Source organism: Zophobas morio, unplaced genomic scaffold (assembly GCF_036711695.1).
Source record: "Zophobas morio isolate AGI-343-1 ecotype UQ-CSIRO unplaced genomic scaffold, CSIRO_AGI_Zmor_V1 ptg000182l, whole genome shotgun sequence".
Taxonomy (NCBI): Eukaryota; Metazoa; Arthropoda; class Insecta; order Coleoptera; family Tenebrionidae; genus Zophobas; species Zophobas morio.
Window position 1 is genome coordinate 38,153 of NW_026972286.1, and position 18,081 is coordinate 56,233.

Here is an 18,081-nt window from a genome sequence, read left to right on the forward strand (position 1 = left end):
CAAGTTGGACAGAGATTGCTCGCTTATATAAGCCTTAATAATCTATATAGACTTTTGTTTGTTTATAGGGGCTTAACTTATAATATGAGCATTACTTATTCTGTTTAAGAAAAATTAAAATTGTAATGCTAGTTGTAGTCATAGGCTACCTAACAACCACTATTTTTAAAATAGGAAAAGGAGGATGGCGATTCGCTTTCCTACAGGCAGTCACGTGGATTTTATTTTCAGGGGGGCTACTTTTCCAACTGGTCACGCTAACGGTGACGTACATCTTCGGCCTACAAATGTTCGTTGGTGTCCTCGCAGTGGCCGGTTATTAATTTTATTTATATTATCATTATTTATAATAATTATTTGTTTATCCTCTCAGGAATTTTTTGTTTCATCGCTGAACTTTTGATGGTTGTCTCCTTAAAATACTATGGGACTTCTAGAGGGAGGTTTCTTTCAAGGATGGGAGACCGTTTGGATTTTTTTCATGGGTTCCCTATTCTTATTATATGCCGTTCGATATTTAAAAATATTTTTTGAGTAGCTTGATAATGGTAACGATTGTGAGCAACTGCATGTATCTCCCGCCTTTAGTTGTGCTGATCCTTTGCTACCTATTTGTGCCTAACGAGGAACTCTTTGCCACGTGGCTCGGAGTAATGGCCTCGTTCGTGGGCTTTATTACCCCCTACTCTTTCTTTACGACCCTCCGCGTTAAGCGTGTAAAAAGGGGCCTGTGCTGCAATGTTCAGGTTTCCCTACATAATAATATTCATCATTTAAATTTTACTAGTAATAATAATAAAGGCATGGACTTGGCCGGAATTTCTCTTACTCTGCCTTTCTATCGATGGCGGAACTTTAACAATGATTCACTTCTTTCTTGAATCCATGCGATCCAAATTTTTTCTACACGTGTATATCATATGCTTTCATACGTATCTGGCGTACACGTTTGCCGGAAATCCTTCTCAAACAGGCTCGAGATTTCGAGCTGATTTTAGAGCTCTCGAGATGTTCGATCTACTTTCAAGGTTGCATGAGTTTCTTATGGGCCTCTTTACGCTGATTTTCTTTGGCTTATTCACTTCATTTTACCATTAATCATACAAATATATGCCGGATATATATATATTTAAATTTTATATAAATATATGAAAGGTACTTTAAAGCGAGAATTATCCGTACCACCGAATTAAAGGATTCATGCTATATGTTTGGTTTCCACCCACATGCCGTTATACCTATCACTTTGGGTATTTTTTCCTATCCCCTTGCCATTGAACTCTTGCAGATATTGTAATTCAAACCTACATTTACCTTTCTTATAAACTTTTCATACTATACTAACAATATTATTAAAATCATTATAAATTTCAGGATGGCTTGGGTATTCTTCTAAGTGGAAAGAACTCTTTCCACATGTGAATCTGGTTGCTTGCTCTGCAAGTATTATTCATTGCGTACCTCTTTTGAGGGACGTGTGGCAATGGCTAGGCGTCCGAGAAGTACGCACTTTTTAATGTCTTTTTAAAAACGTAATAATTATTTTCTACGTTTTTCTTTGACCTTCATTTTAGGTGACTCAGGTTGCTATCAATACTGCATTCCAGCAGGGAAACTCCATAGTTTTGGTTCCAGGTTCTTATAAAAGCCTTCTTTCTTTGACATTTCTTTTATTATATTTACTAGTATAAATATGTAAAACTTTCTGTATGTCATAAGTTATTACAAAATTTTTTCCAAGGAGGACAAGCAGAAATGCTTTGTTCAGCTTCATGGAAAAAAACTATGACGCTTTATACTGGACATAAAGGATTTGTAAGATTGGCGATTCAGAACGGTTTTGACTTCCATATTATTATATATTATTATTTAACTATAAATATGATTGCATATAATTTGTTAAGGTGTGAAACTTGTTCCCATACTAAGTTTTGGAGAAAACATGCTTTTAGACAATATTAATGCTCCAAAACTGCAGTTGTGGTTTGTGCGAAACTTGGGAATGCCAATTCCTTACTATCCGTACGGATTATTTTACCTGCCAATCCCAAGGTTCTCTAATAGTTTTTCACGTTATATCTTTGGTTAATTTAAGTAAGTCTACATTTTTTTTATTTTTCATTGAAGGCCCCATGCAGTAACGATAGTTATCGGAGAACCCGTTGACGTTGTTCAAAAAGATAATCCAAGTCAAGTTGAAGTCGATGAAGTCCATCAACGTTATTTCAAAAATCTCAAGGCATTGTTTAGGCGGCATAAAAAAGAGGCAGGATTCGAACAATGGGACCTTCAGTTGGTGTAAAAATATTTAAAGAAGCAGAAAGGCTACAATACAGCATATCAGACCTCTTTTAGTTAAAAAATATTTACTTTTTACTTATACCTTCAACCGCTATAGAAAAGTCCGGGGGAGACTTCGTTATTAAAATACTTATTACAGACTTCCATACACCCAATAAATTGCTTTATCACGTATAAAATTTTTTTTTAAATAAAATTTGAAAACCATAGAATAAACCTTCAGAAAAGGACTTCATAACAGTCTTATTATGCTACCATTATCCTATATTTTGAAGATAGAAAATAATTTACTCTTTAATGTTTAAAATAGTAATACGCTTGATCTTTTGGAACATAGTATTATTCCCCCAATAGAGGTTCGCTCTCCAATTTTATCATAACATAAAGAGTCTACTTTTAAGGTTGTCAGGCCAACGTTGAAGCCAGTTAAGTGGTATTTACCATACAAGTTGCTTCCTTTCTCTTATTTATTACTACCCCACTCAATCAATTTAATTTTCTCAAAAAGATACCATGTTAGACCCATGTTAGCGATATATACACATATTAGATTGAAACCACAAAATCCTAGGTCAGCTTCACAAATAACTGGGAAAAGAAACATTTTCTAATAAGTTTATATACTGAAAAACTATGTTAAGAGCAGCATCTACTCACGAGGTTTTGCACGTGCTTGCTTTGATAATAATCTAAGCGAACACTTGCGCCAACTCCTGGGCACGCGCAGCGACCAAATTGATTTTGGTTCGGTCATAATTTGCAGTTTATTTGCTAGCGCTCAGCGCTGTAGGTGCTTCTTATAGAGTCTAGAAGTTAAGTCAGCTCATATTCTACGAGCTACGTTTATGCTAAGTGCACCGCCCCAGGAAAGCAAGGATTGCTGAATGTCCCCGGGCTCATATCGTGAAGTGTGCTCGAAAAATATCTACCCTAGAATGAAAATACAGCAGTTCCGCTTTGAGGTAGTCTGAATTAAACGCCTGAAAGGGGGGTGCTGCTGCAGGTGCTTATCCATAATACATGGAATATATCTGCACTAAATGGTGGACGGGTAATGTCCGGTTGATAACCCGCCTGTTTAGCTTATAAGTCAAACCAAAGAATTATGTAGCTCGTATAAACCACTGTATTTAATCTGAGCAAGGTAAAAGTTTGACCTCAAAAATAGTTGAACTAGTCTAGTCACTAAATAAACTTAGAGAATAAAGGTTACGTGTGAGAAAGGTAAAACCGGTAAATACAAAGCACAAAAAAATTGAAATAAATGAACTAAATGAAGATGTGGAAAGGCGTGATAGTTACTAGGCTAAAGAGTTTAATTCAAATTAACTAATTTTAGTTACTTGCTAAATTATTTTCGTCCAACTTCTAATACTAAATAATACTAATTATTTTGACATTTTAAACCTTGTTGTTATGCCAGTAATAACTTCAGCAAAGTAGCTGAATAGCTTCCACTTAAAATGGATTAGGTTGTGGTTTATTAAACAAACCAGCCTTAGAAAGAAGCGAGTAACCAATTTTTTTTAATAAGGAAAACATTTAAAATATTCCATTTAAAAAGGTTAAATCTATCATAAAACCATATTATATTATATAAAAACATAAAGCAAGGTTTGCCTGTTCCACATATTCAGCTCCTGGAACTCTTTCTAATCTTCACACGTTCTATTATTCTTTCGGTTCCATTGTAATTGGTTCATGCCTAATTTTAGCCAGAGAACTATGTGTTAGTCATGCGCATGTGTGATGGTGTCCAATGTGTCGTTGTTGATATAGTAGTGTTATTGCCGGCTATATATCTATTACTTTTTGCAGACGTGTTGAGGGAATAAATATAATATAAGGTTAAGGTTAACCCCCTTCCATGAAATAAACTTATTCCCGTGTCAGGTTATAAATACCCGAATTAGTCCCTTCCATTCAATTTGTAATTAATTAAACCTTCGCTTTACAGAATAGTCGTACTTTCAGTATACATTTTTTTTGCACTTGATGATGTTGTTACCTAACAAACTACACCCTCAGTAAGGTAACCATAGTCATAACTCGGTGTGTTTAAGCAGTCTTTTAAAGGTAAGATACAAGTTAACCCAAAAGCTTACTGTATTATTTTCAGTTATAGCTAATCGTCTTGGGGGGTCGCTTGTGATCACAACGGTTATCAACCACTACTTTTATTGGAATCCGCCATACTCCGTGAACAGATCAATATCCTCGTGGTTAATCCAGCAGTTTGGTAGATTAACTCCAAGCAGAACTGGTGAAGTTATCTTACTATAGGGCCATCACTCACAGCGCTAAGACGATAGTAGCCTAAGGTCACAAAGCAATCCTTGCTCTACTAAAGAGTGTACTTGATTTGAACAGGTTCTTAAAGTTTTATATTACCTTTAAATTTAAGCAATTGTAAATTTAATTGGACTTTAGCTAATTTTAGCTTTGTAGAATGAGTAGTAAGTCATCTAAGCATTTTTTGTATTTAAATCCTACAACTAAAGGTTACAACCTCTTATCATAATTATTGAGAGAAAGCACCGAGCATAGCTAACACTCATATGCAAGAGATGCGAAGCACTTCCACTATGAGTACCACCTACACGGCTGAAAGATAACATTAAACCGCCTAACTTACAACCATCTCCGAATAATAGCCAACATCGATGTGTTCAGAGCCCAATGGTATGCCGAGCGTTTATGCTGCCCCTTTATATCATTTTTGGAGGGCTAATTAGATTAAAAAGCTCTGTGATAATCTTCAACTAGGTAATTTTTACTTATTATAATTATTATTTGAATTCTTTCTTTCTCTTCTTTATTTTCTTTAAAAGCAAATTATATATAGATGAAACAATTAATTTGTTTTAAGCTAAGTAGGAATGGAAATTTCTAAAAGATGACCACCACGCTCATAGTCATTTTATTAACCAAGGGTAAGTGAACAATTTTTTTTTTCATATAAAGGGATTTATGAAGCAAAAAAAATTAAATTGAAAGCATTGTACACGACTGAACTAATTTAAAGGGGAAATTATTTGTATCACTACAGATAACAGCCAAAAGCTACAAAAAAAATTTAAGGCAAGAAATTAAATAATAATGTCGTTTGTTGCTCCATTCTACACTTCAAGACTTTTTAAACAATTAAGCGTTAGCGTTATGTAGCTCACAAAGTGAAGTAAAAGGCAAAAAACACATTCCAATAATTTATAAATTCTAATTTACTATATTTAAAGTTAATGACATTGAAAGCTTAAATTTGATAAGCTTACAATATACTTATTAAGTAAAGCCCGATTTAACTAAACTATATATTTTTAGTTATGTTTGTCGGGTAAGATAAAGAACCGAAACTATTCCGTTTACTTTAAGCTCATAATGGCTGTAAAGGGCTAAAAGTGAAAAGTAACTTATCTTTTAGGAGCATCATTGTGAATACAAAAAGATTCTCCACTTGTGGAATCTAATACAAGTCCTTCAATATCTCAATCTTCAAAATTTTTATTAACTTTGTTTGTTTACGAAATGCTTACAACTGTACAAATTTTCAGTACAAGAAGCAAAACTAAAGTTCAATTGCGAAAAGTTTTTTTTTATTATCACAATATTGAGACCTCTGATTACTTCAATTATATTCTTAGTTAACAACATTCAATTCCTCTTTTTTCCTGCATTATATGCAGTTTTTAGTAAGCATTAATCCCTTCTTAGCCGGGAGCCTAGCAAGAAAAAGTTGAATATGATACTGCTATGAAGTTAAAAACTATAATTTGAATTTTTTTAATATACACCTAACTCTATATTGAATTTTACTTTTACAGTATTTATGAACCTCTTTAAATGAAATAAATTTACCAAGAATAAAAAATCCAGTTCACATCTACCATTCTCGTAATCATTTATTACTTTGTATACCCTTAAGAGAAAAAATATATTTAGTGAGTTTTTTTAGATAAAAAAAATAGGTTCAAAGTTGGGTAGGTGTAAAAAGACTTTTTTTGTGCATTTCTTGCCCCTTCAAGGCGGGTGATAAACACGGAAGCAAAAAAAATAACGGTTTAATGTTATTTCTGCAGTACGGCAGATCAGCTTATACTTTTGGTACTATCCCTGTATTGGATAGTGTTATTTCCTGTATATATATAGAATGAGACCGGCAAGCCACCGGTCTTAATTGATTTATCCCAATTTTATTTAAAACATAGCAACTTTGGTTTTAAAATATTCAAATATATCTTAATAGCAGCAAAGTTTTTTTTCCTTATTACAAAACCACCACAAGTCGTATTTTTACCTGTGCTTTGTTATTTATAATTTTGCTAGTCGTTTGCGTCATATATTATTAGAAGACCTGCACTTTTTGGCGTGATGGCATTGCTATTAAAGATCCCATTTAAATAGTCGCATAACATGTTTTACATTTATACAGTTTTAATTTATAAAATAATTTTTTTTTACAGAAAAATAAAGTTTTAATATAAAATCTTACTAGTATAACCTTTAATACGAAATTGATTTTTTAAAAAATTTATAATATCAATTAATTAAGTTAAGGAACATCAGAATCTACACTTCGAATAATAAAATACTCCCGAACTTGTAAGATTCCTACTAACTCTAAATATGATCAACTAGAAGCTTTGCTATTGTACTGGGGTAAAACTTTTTTGAATAACAAATTAGGTTTGTATAAATAACAAATCGTCAAATCATGAAATTTCCTCGGATCACGGTCAAAGTATTTTAAATAATTGTACATTTACCTGGACCTATAAGAACTCTCCGCGATTGAAGACATTTAGCTACTTGTGCAGTCGTTAAACTGAACATTCATGCAATGTTGTTTTAAAAACTTCGCTTAAAACGATATATTGTAATATATTTGATCAAAACGTTTAAGGTATGATTTGGAACATGTGAATACTATAACGGCATTTATAAAAAATATAATTTTTCTTTGAAATATGCCATATATTAACAAATAACGCTGCCTTAGAGTTAAACATAGTCTTATAAGTAACTTTAAAGGACATATATTTAACCTCTTTTGTAACGAGTGAGTGTAAGTTAAGCACTATAAGTTATAGTATGCATGAAATAGAATAAGACTAAATAGAAAGCGCATTCTTGCTATTGTAAACATTTTGTTTATTTATTTCAAAAAAAAAACTTTAGTACTTTTATTAATGTTATTTAAAGTTCATAAGGTTAGTACTTTTATTAATGTTATTTAAAGTTCATAAGGCAAATATCAATAAAATTCTTTTCTCTAGTTTCTTTCTTCTTCAATTTTGTTTCTGTGTGTGCTAGTGCGCCTATTAATTTTGTAAATCAGATGTCTATATCTGAGAGTATGGCTAACGACTAAGACTCCGGGTAGACACGAAACTATATAGCAAAGAAAGTCTCCATCTCGTTTCATCTCTAACATTTTTTTTTAAAATGCTTTGGCCAAGAGGACTACGCGTGGTTGGATTGCAAATCAACTTTTAGAAAAAGTCGTTACAATAAATAAAACTTATATAAACCTTTTTTTTTTGTAAAAGAGTGATCATTCTTTTAAAAATAGTAATCGCTTGCTTTTAGTGTTAAATAAATATACATAATAGTTTAAATGGGAAGCTTTCAATTGTTTTCAAAAGGTTAAACGCATAGCCCATCATATCCTTTAACTTAATTTTAACATTTGCTCTTTTTTTTTGTTAGTTAAGACCCCCACTCGCATAGTCACGCGAGTTGACTTTAGCGCTTACAACAATAAAATTGATATTAAGAGAGGCAGCAAGTTTATTAACTATCCTGCAACCGTGCCCAAAAGACAAAGATCAGAGAGACTGGAATAGAAGGTTCTCTCGATAATACATTAGTAATTAACTAAATATGGTAATGCGCGTACACTAGGTTTTCCCAGTGCACTCTTGTTGGACGCCATTCTAAAATTTTATTATGGTTTATTAACGAGTCATTCAGTAAAGGTTATAAGTTAATTTGTTTCATTATTTTTGTTAATTTTAGTCAACCACAAGTAAAGTGCTAGATGAAAAGCAAAGTTTGTTTAAAAGAATCTGAATTATTATAAATGTTCCCCAAAAAGTTATTAAATGTTTATAAACCGGTTTTCTAAATTTATACATAAAAGGATATTACTTCATAAGGATGTAGGGCAATTGTTTACGCGTTTGTTTTGTGGTTTATTTTTTTTTTGTAGGTGCATTATTTATTCGGAAATTCTTATTGAGTTAAAGCCCTCTCTAAATTCTTAAAAAAGAAAACTTTTATTAAACTTTATGAAACCTGCAACGAATTTATTGATAACCTTATTTCTGAAAATTTTCTTTTTTCTATGGAACATTCTTTAACTTCTTTTATTTCGCTTTCCCTTAATATGGCAAGCTAATACTAATTCAAAGTCATTAAGTGTACCTAAATTAGTTCTTAACGCCGATTTCGAAATTTTAAAAAAATGTTTATTAAAATTTAGTAATCTCTCCAAGGTAGCCAGTCCGTCTGTCTAAAAAAAAATTAAACTTTTTTATAGTAAATCTTAATAAAAATCATTTAGAATAACTAATGCTGGATTGCTTCTAGTGCGTTAAAAGCTTACAAAAAAATTTAAACTGAGTAGCATATATAAGTAAAATGTACCTCGTTGCACTGTTGCTACTTTGTAGTATTAATTAAAACTTCAAGTAAAGAAAGCAAAATAAAAAAAGAAATTCTTTTACTAACTGTATATCGATCTTAAATTTTTTTTAATTATATAAAACTTACTTAAACCAAAACAAATAGTGTTGCAATGGTCTTAACTATTGTCCCTCAACAATCTTAATTTTTAATTTTTATTCTTAGATTTTTTGTTTCTACCTTTTCTAGCTTAATTTATTTTTATAAATTTTAGTTATTAAAAGGTAAAAATAAATTCCCTAGACAACTTATAAGAATGAATAGATCTGCAAAAAAAAATATTTTTATTAAGATTTCTGTAAAATAATTCGACGAACGCTACTTCTTCCGCTTAAAAATTTTATTAGCAAAATCCATAAAGATTTCTTTTGGAATGTCAGCAGTTGTGTTTTCAATAAGCCTAATCAGTTCACCGTAAGTACGTTCTTCGTACTCGTAGAAGAGCTCATCAAGCTTTAGATCTTTATACAAAGCCTTAAAATTTATAGCATTTCAATAATAATAATAATAAAAATAATAATAATAATAAAATATAATAATAACACCTTTACAGCATCCACAGAATTCTTATCCTTTTTGCCATAATTACCATACAGAATTTTTCGCTGATTTTCATTGGCCAATAACAACGCCTGGACAACCAACCAACTGCATTTGCTATCCTCAATATCCGTCCCGACTTTACCAACCGTCTCCGGCGCTCCAAAGCAGTCTAAGAAGTCGTCCTAATAATAATAATAAAGAATAGTAATAATAACTGTAATAATAACAGACAATAAATAATAATAAATACTTGAATCTGAAAAAACTCGCCCATCACCAGCAAAATATCTTCAGACGTTTTTAAAGTTTTTGGCGTGCCTTTTCCGGCCATAATAAGCGCTTCAGCTACTGGCAAGAAAAAGGAGTAGAAGGACGTCTTGTACTTTACTATTAGCTTGTATCTGTTAATAATAATAATAAATATAATATAATAATAACGAAAAAATAAAACAAGAGTCAAATATTTTTTTTTACGTTGCGCAACTAAAAATATGATAATAATAATAAAACAAAATAAATATAAAAAAGTTTAGAAAACCCATTAAATACGTGGGCAACTAAAAATAAAAGTAATAATTACAATAAATAAACAATATAAAAAACAAAAATTTTTTTGCAACTAAAAAATATAATATTATTATTAGTAATAATTCATAAGTGCATAATATATTTTATAAACCAATAAAAGCATTAATTTTCTCGCCAAAATAAAAATAGGCCAACAGGCTTATAAAATCATGCTAATACTACTAATCACATTTGTCATTAATATACCAGTTTTACCTTTCCATAGTATAGACGTCAAAGTTCGGAGAATCCACAGGAGCAGTTATTAAATCGTGAAGTTGTCCTAAAAGATTTCGTTATTATTTATTTTAAAAAAAAACTTTTTATATATATTTAAATGTTTTTGGAAAAAAGTTTTAGCTTATTATAACTTAAATAGTCAATATAATTACTTTTAAAAAAAAAAGTATTCAAAAACAAAAATAATAAAATTAATAATGATATTACCAATTTCGGCTTTTAAAGTTATTTGTAGAAAAAGCTCGACAAGATCGATATAAAAAGGCTCGGCTCGGAAATAAAGATTTAAAATTTTATAAATAAACATTTCAAGCATGAAACTGTCGTTAATGGCGGTCAGACCGACCTCAGGCCGACGATACCAGCAAGGTTGACCTTTTATAAAATTTTAACATAATTTTAAAAAAAAGAATCTTTTATAATAATAAAAAATTTCATATCTTTTTTAATATAAACTTAAAGACGCTTAAAAATTCTTTTATAAAAAAATATTTAAATTAAAATTTTAGTTAAACAAATATTTTTTATTATAACCTAAAAACTGCGTTAGTATATTCTTTGATAAATTAAATCTCTTCCAAATTTAGTTTAAGGAATCTCTTTTATTATAAAGTTAAAACTGCGTTAATAAGTTGTAACTGAATTCAATCGGCAGCCATTTACTCCATAAAAAGAAAAAAAGTTGATTAGAAGTTTTATAAGGTTAAACGGTTTCAAACTGAAAGGATGTGGCATCGAACAACGGCAATCTCCACTAATGAAACCAACTAATTTTGAATCTTTACCCCTTCTGGTCACGGAGTCGTCCATGACGTCATCAGCCACAAGAAAACAAGCCTGTAAAAGCTCTACGCACCAGCCCAGCGCATAAGCCTTAAAGATTTCGTGATCTTAAAAAAAATAAATCAGTAAAACCATTAAAAAAACATAATTTCTATAAAAGAATTAAACTGTTTCAATCTAGAATAATCAGAACAAACAATTTAGAGATAAAAATCTCAAATTTTTATTTTACTAATAGAAAAAATAGTATAACTTTTTTCTATAAAAATTTACAGGTCGTAGTATGTTTAATATTTTCTATTATTTTTAAAAATAATAAATACAATAAAATGCTTACCGGTTAGTTCTCTTTCTTTAAAGAGAAGACGGTATGTGTGAATCACACTCAAGCCTCTATTCATCTTTCCTCCAAGAATGTTATAACGCAAATTCTAAGCAAAAATTTATCAATTATATAAAACTTAAAAAAGTTAATAATTGAATACTAGCTTAACAAAACTTAGAAATAACAAGTTAAAACAATTTTATACGGTTTCTATCCACTTAATAGAATCGGGAGCGAGATCTCCAAAATTTTTTAGTTCACTCAAAAGATCGCCAACTAGGATTTCAAATGCCGCTAAAAACTATAACAAAAAATCACAAATATCGTTTAAAGAAATATCTTTTAAACGGCTATTAAATAACTTATTATTATTAAAAAAGTTTTAAAATTTAAAAGAAATTTCAACTTGTTCCAATTCAGACGCATTTGTCCCAATTTTACAACGTTTGAGAGTTTCAAGAGGGACCGAAGCAACAACAGGAGAAGACATAGAAGAAAGCATTCCACCTAACAAGCACCCCTTCTCACACTTAAGCGGAAGTAGAATGATGTAGTTATAATAGTTAAGAAGCCAATAGAACTTCAGTACAACACCCGTAAGCTTCGAACCACTCTCCTTCTTGCTTTAAAAAATGGCGTGGAGGGAGTTAGATATAATAGTTTTCTTTTTCTTTAATTGGATTTTTCTCATGTCGGAATGTCGGTGATAAATTAATTTACCTTCTATAATCAGTTTTTTTAAAAATGGCGATTAATACGTAAATTTTTTCAAATTATGCAAGTTTACACTTATTAATTTTCTTCTCCATTGTTATGTCTTGGATTAAAAGTTTTTTTTTTGCTTTGTTTTAACGGACAAATTGTATAATTATTAAGGCTAATTGGCTCTATTTTTTCTAACGTATAATGGCCGCGGTATTTTTCTAAACTTAAAAGAAAAAATTACTTTGGACCCTATTAACCTGACTTTATTTGCGCACTCGGTTTAAAATATATGCGGCTACAAACCACAAATCTATAATAAATAGATGCGTATAAAGAAAAAAAAAATTTATTAATTTGGTGATTTTTTAAAGTCAACTCACAATAGTTCAAACAAGATAAACTAATGTATTTAGCCCCCTCAAATATTGTAAGGAACACACTCGTTCGAAATTATTTATATAAATTATATATTAAAGTAAACTCTAAGTTTAGCATTGAACTTTTACTAATGTAACTTTCTACAAATTGTGGAAAACTTAGCCCAACCTTGACTCGAGAATTGTTTGTATGGATGCCGTTGGTCAGATAAAATTCCACTAACGCTATTTAATCTAGGCATCTGCACGCTTTTATATGATAGGCAATGTTGACGTATACTCCCTTTCACTAAGTTTTTACGTGAAAAAATTAAATATCTATTGTTTTTCTTCTAAATAAGTATCCTTCTTATAATATCTTTACTTTGTAATCCATAGAGTATAAAAAATATCCAATAACAGAAATATTTTATTATTAGTTATGTAAAAACCAGTTTTTTCTTACTGATAAAAAAATTAGTAATTCTAGCATTATTATTGACTTAAAATGTACTTAGAAAGCCTTCAAAAATAGTGTGAGGAACAAAGCCGAGTAGGATGTTATAACTTTTAATTCTTCAGTTTAAAAAGCAAGCTACTTTCTCGTAGAAAAAACTTTGTACACTGTGACAACACTACTACTAATAACTTATATGTCAGTAGAATGACCCTATCTAGCACTAGAAAATGGAACATTTATAAGAACTTTTTACAAACTATGACTTGTATTTCCTCATTTGTACCCATCGCGGTTTTACACCGAAAACATTGCTAAAATTAACTTTAGGTATCGTGTAAAGTGATTTAAACGTATTAGAAACACAACCAAAGTATATAAGAAAATTTTTATATTATTTTCCTTAACCAGGAATCAAAAGTTCTAAACATTCTGTTTTTTTAAAATTTACATTAAAATGCTATGAAAGGGTGACTACGAATAATCAGGAAAAGTTTGCATAGGCGATTCTATTTCATGAAATATCAATCCACTCGACTACCACAAAAGGGACTTGATTTCGTACACCATTACAATAAAGAAACAGACAATATATTTAGAACATGAAACAAAATTAGATTAAAGTTTAAAGGTGACTTTTAAACAAAAGAAAGCGATCAGAAGCACATAGAACAAGTGTTAAATTTAAACCGCTCCCGTATAGCGTATTTTAAAGAGAGGACCAGTAAACATGCACTCTTTAAAAAAAAATTGTCCTAACAATTTATTAAAACCCTTAAGCATAATTTCTAAAAACTTCTTTTATATATTCTTTACTATTAATATTTAAAAAATATACCTACAGAGCCTCTGTCAAAATATTTTTTAGTATCTTTTTCCTGAAAGAATGCCTTATCAAAATTTGTGTAGTAATTTTTTTTAACAGCGACCATTCTTAAGTTTAATGAAGAATATTATTTAAGCTTTTGTATGCAAACTTTTTAAACCTTAACTACTTAAGTTAAGTGGAAGCTTTAAGGTGAAAAGTACATGTGGCAGTATTTCTAGTTGTTCCTGAGCTTCATTAATTATGCACTTCGCTTTTCGCATTGAGCGATATTTTAAGGAATCTGTGGATCTGTAACATATCTTTAAATATTCTACTCTATTCAAATGACACTTTTAGATAAGCTTCTTTTTAGACTTTTTATGAACAGCTATATTAAAGTGGCTTTATATATATATTTTAGAAGTAATTAAAGAATGTTAGCATAAGAGCTCCATAGTAAATTAGAATAAACGTGGATTTAATAAAAAGTTAAAAAAATAAATTGCTTTAAAAGAGTCGATCAGCTTAATTATAAACAGTTTACTACACGGCTTTAGCAAGAAAAGAGTGTGTAAAAACCTTAAATATCTTACTCTCTCAGGAGAGCAAACAGTTGAGGGTAGTACTAGGTGGTACTATGAGCTAGTATGCTCTCCTATCATTGTTATCATTATTTAATATGTTAAATGTGCTCAATGCGTAAAAATATTGTGATTTGAGTGTTTCGCTCTTAAAAGATTTTTAAGGCTTCCAACTTATAGTGAGAGGGCTGATACTGTTACTTCCTCTATATGAAGCGCCCATCGCATAATTTCTTTTTAAGTTACTTTTGCATCTATTCAATTTTCTAAATTCTTATATTATTTTGCGGTCTTTTCCTATGTTCCATTTCCGCTTGTGTGCAGCTTTGGTAGAGTTCTTTTAGTTCCACTCTTGCTTTAAAATTCTATTTCTGTTAAGTAATTTTGCTCAAAGTTAACTAGTCTACTTTATTATTTATTAAACTTTAACTCTTAAACTTTATCGTTAGGCGCTTATTATTGTCCGAGAACCTTACAACCTTCAAGGTAGTAACATGTAGTCCGAGGATTTACAGTAAAAGAATGCTAATTCTAGTTTTTTCTACATAATTTACAACGCAAGCGTTTTCCTTCTATCATAAGACTACGCGAAGTTGGGCGTCGAGTTTAACAAAAAAAAAATAATTGGAGGCTAGCTCTCAATCCCATAGAAAAAGCTATAAAAGTAACTATGTTATAATTATATGAAAAATTAGTTTATTTATTAAGGAATTATATTGAATAACTAATAACTTAAAATTTCTTGCTACCCCCCTAACTTTTTCGGAAACCTAAATTGATGCCTCTTCTGTGTTTTTTACTAAATCTAAGTATTTTGAGATTTTAAAACAAAAATACAGTATGTTTAAAAAATTTTTCCTATTAATAAGGCTTTATAAAGAACTGCTATTTAAAAATGACAAATAGACACTTTGGCTAAATTTAGCTGATGGCTACTAATAATTCTTTACTCTGAGTTGTCAAGCAATCTTTTAAAAAGTCCAGTGGCTTATCAGTAAATTTATATTGTACTGCCCAGAAAAGTTTTTTCTCTTTTTGTTTGCACAATCCTTAGTAACAAATTATATTATTTTCTTTGTTTCTTTTTAAACTCAAAGCGCTAGTGAACTTGGCATACTTTCGGCATCACTAATTTTCTTATAAATATTAATTTGGCTCCACCCCATAGGGTTAAAAAATTTTGCCGTTTAAGCTTTTTTTATCCATCTGGTAGGGTTTTTAAATTTTACCACCAAAAAAATAGGGGTTTCTTTAAATTTTCGGAACACAATATTAAGTAAACATACACAAGAGTGCAATACAATAGGAACCCTTGCAACAATACCCACATGCAAGCCGACGTAATAATGGCTTCCAACTTCGGCGACCGCGCACTTCGTCGTCTATACTAGTAGTATGTAGCAATCCGTTCCCGCTCGCTCCGCCCCATCGCTTAGGGTTACGATCGGATAAATGCATGGTATAAGCTTTTATGGGTCACAGGGGTTAGAAAAACGGTAAAAATATCTCGCGAGTTATAAATATGTTTTTACTATTATTTGATTTTACAGGCCGGCATCCCTCAAAAACAAATATAAAACAATACGTTGTATAATATAATATTATATATACTATAGAAATTAATTTAATATAATTAAGTGCTCGAAGTTCCGAAAGCACTGTTGAAAATTATTTGATAACACTGGACCCTCTAAGAGCTTTAAATTTACAGAAAATAACGAGAAAAAAAAATGGTAGCAGCACCTGCATGGGCTGCATTTACATAAACACACATCAAGGCCTCGACTCTTTTTATTATAAACAACTTAAATATACCTTACCTGGAAAAAAACCGCATAAAATTTTATAAGGTAATGTTCAAGGGCACTGCGCACGTGGTTACAAATTTGGCTCGCGCACCCGCTACAGTTTTTTTCTTTTTCTTTGCTGCTTAACTGGGGCGCTCAGGAGTCTATAATAATCAATTAAATTTACAGTGCTTTCTAGTAGTTTTACTTTCCTATATTATATCACATTATTGTTTATAATATACTATATTAATCTATATTATATTACTTTACTGCCTATAATATACAAGTTTTCGAAAACTTACAGCCTGTGAAATTAACAAAGTGATATAATATAGGAAAGTAGAGAACTAGAAAGCACTGCAAATTTAAATATTATGAACTTCTAAGCGCAGCAACCCAACTGTACAACAATTAAAGAAAAAGAAAAATAATTGTAGCGTGTGCCCGAGCCAAACTTATATAATCACATGTGCGCTGCCCTTGAACATTACCCTCTTATTACAAATATGGGCAAGCCTAAAACGATACTTAAAAATTAAAAAACGTCATATGGAAAACAATGATCAAGGACCTCCACTTAGTAGTCTTTGAAACTAACATTGGCTAACGAAACATAATGCTAATGCAAAATCTTCTAGGTTATTATCCTTGAATGCCAACTTGTTAACGTTTGGGCCCATTTCAGCGTGAAGCAAACAGACAAACCTTTTAGTTAAAGTAGACGAACAAATTGAACTGGCAAATATAAAAAAATCAAATTTATTTTTATACTGCAACCTCTTTTCTTTGACCTGCGTATATTCTTTAAAAAAAAACTTTTGCGCCATATTTCGCGAAACTTCTTGTATAATTGCTCTCATTCCTCTTTATTTTTAAATTGTTTCTATTTTAGTAAAAAAATTGCCTTGACATAATTTTTTTATAATGAATTTTTTTTATGGTAAACAGTTATATTTTACTTGACCTTTTATTTTTAACCTTTTTTAAACTAAATGTGGTTAATGTGATAATTCTCTTTTCATGCTAACTACATTCTGACCACGCCTCAAATTATAATTATTTTTAAAAAAAAGTGTTAATAAACACTATCGATTATCTTTGTTATTTGAATATTAGTTAATATCTTAAAAAGAATTAACTTCTGTTTATAGCGCAGCAAACGCTCGTTTTAGATTTAGTGTTTTGAGCACAGATATAGTAGCGCGCCTTCACTAATTCTCAATAACGAGAAGCCTAACTCGTACACAAAAAAGTGTTTTAATCTGGATAGTCAGTAGAGCGATTAAAATCATTATTGTACAATATTCTTTTCGAAATTTTTCTTAGTATCTTAAAAAAGTGGTGATTTTTTAAACTTTTTTAAACCTCGCTTTCCAAGTGTAAATTCAAAAACGTTCCTTTCACTAAATACTTGAGTTACAATAATTACCGAAAGTTTTTTATGTAAAAAATTAATTTTAGTAAAAACTAATTTTAATTTAAAGTAATAATATTAAAATAAATTATCAACAAATCGTATAAAATAATTTTAACAATTAATTTTTTTTTTAAACATCTTTTTTTCTTTTAATAAATTACTTGGTTTCCTTATAGCTAGTAATAATAAAGGACACTGTGTATCTTGGGAAATTTTCATATTGCAAATCTTATTTATAATGACAAGCTATTTTACGATTTACAGCAATATCTATAACGGTCTTCAATAGTAACACTATTAATTAAAGTTGCCTTTACCTTTGGATGCGGTCAGTAAACATTTTTTATTTACTTTTACACCTGCATTATTTATTTCATAAATTATATTTTTATAAGCATTATTTTGTTATTACGAATTTTAAGTTCCTCTGCCTCGAGAAGGAACCCATAAATATGTCTTTTTACATGAAAGATAAGCCTTTGTGTAGGGTTGACGGGAGTTTAGTAAATAAAGTATACCTTCAA

The 18,081-nt window shown here is 30.3% G+C and overlaps 1 protein-coding gene across 1 annotated transcript; it reads right to left on the reverse strand.

Moving 5' to 3' along the window:
* Window positions 1–9,252: 9,252 nt before the first annotated feature.
* LOC135145773 (uncharacterized) lies at window positions 9,253–11,955 on the reverse strand. Its single transcript, XM_064077912.1, has 9 exons — window positions 11,850–11,955; window positions 11,649–11,744; window positions 11,456–11,549; window positions 11,121–11,225; window positions 10,543–10,710; window positions 10,312–10,378; window positions 9,779–9,929; window positions 9,531–9,710; window positions 9,253–9,459 (listed from the first exon to the last, which is right to left on the reverse strand). The coding sequence occupies exons 1-9, from the start codon at window positions 11,943–11,945 to the stop codon at window positions 9,304–9,306; spliced, it is 1,113 nt and encodes a 370-aa protein (XP_063933982.1). The 5' UTR covers window positions 11,946–11,955; the 3' UTR covers window positions 9,253–9,303.
* Between the last annotated feature and the right edge of the window lie 6,126 nt (window positions 11,956–18,081).

Coding starts and splice junctions, on each gene's coding strand:
- LOC135145773 (XM_064077912.1), bottom strand. CDS start 11,945: ATGCTTTCTTCTATGTCTTCTCCTGTTGTTGCTTCGGTCCCTCTTGAA. Junction 9,930..10,311: donor GACGTCTATACTATGGAAAG/GTAAAACTGGTA, acceptor TATTATTAACAG/ATACAAGCTAATAGTAAAGT. Junction 9,711..9,778: donor GCGAGTTTTTTCAGATTCAA/GTATTTATTATT, acceptor TATTATTATTAG/GACGACTTCTTAGACTGCTT.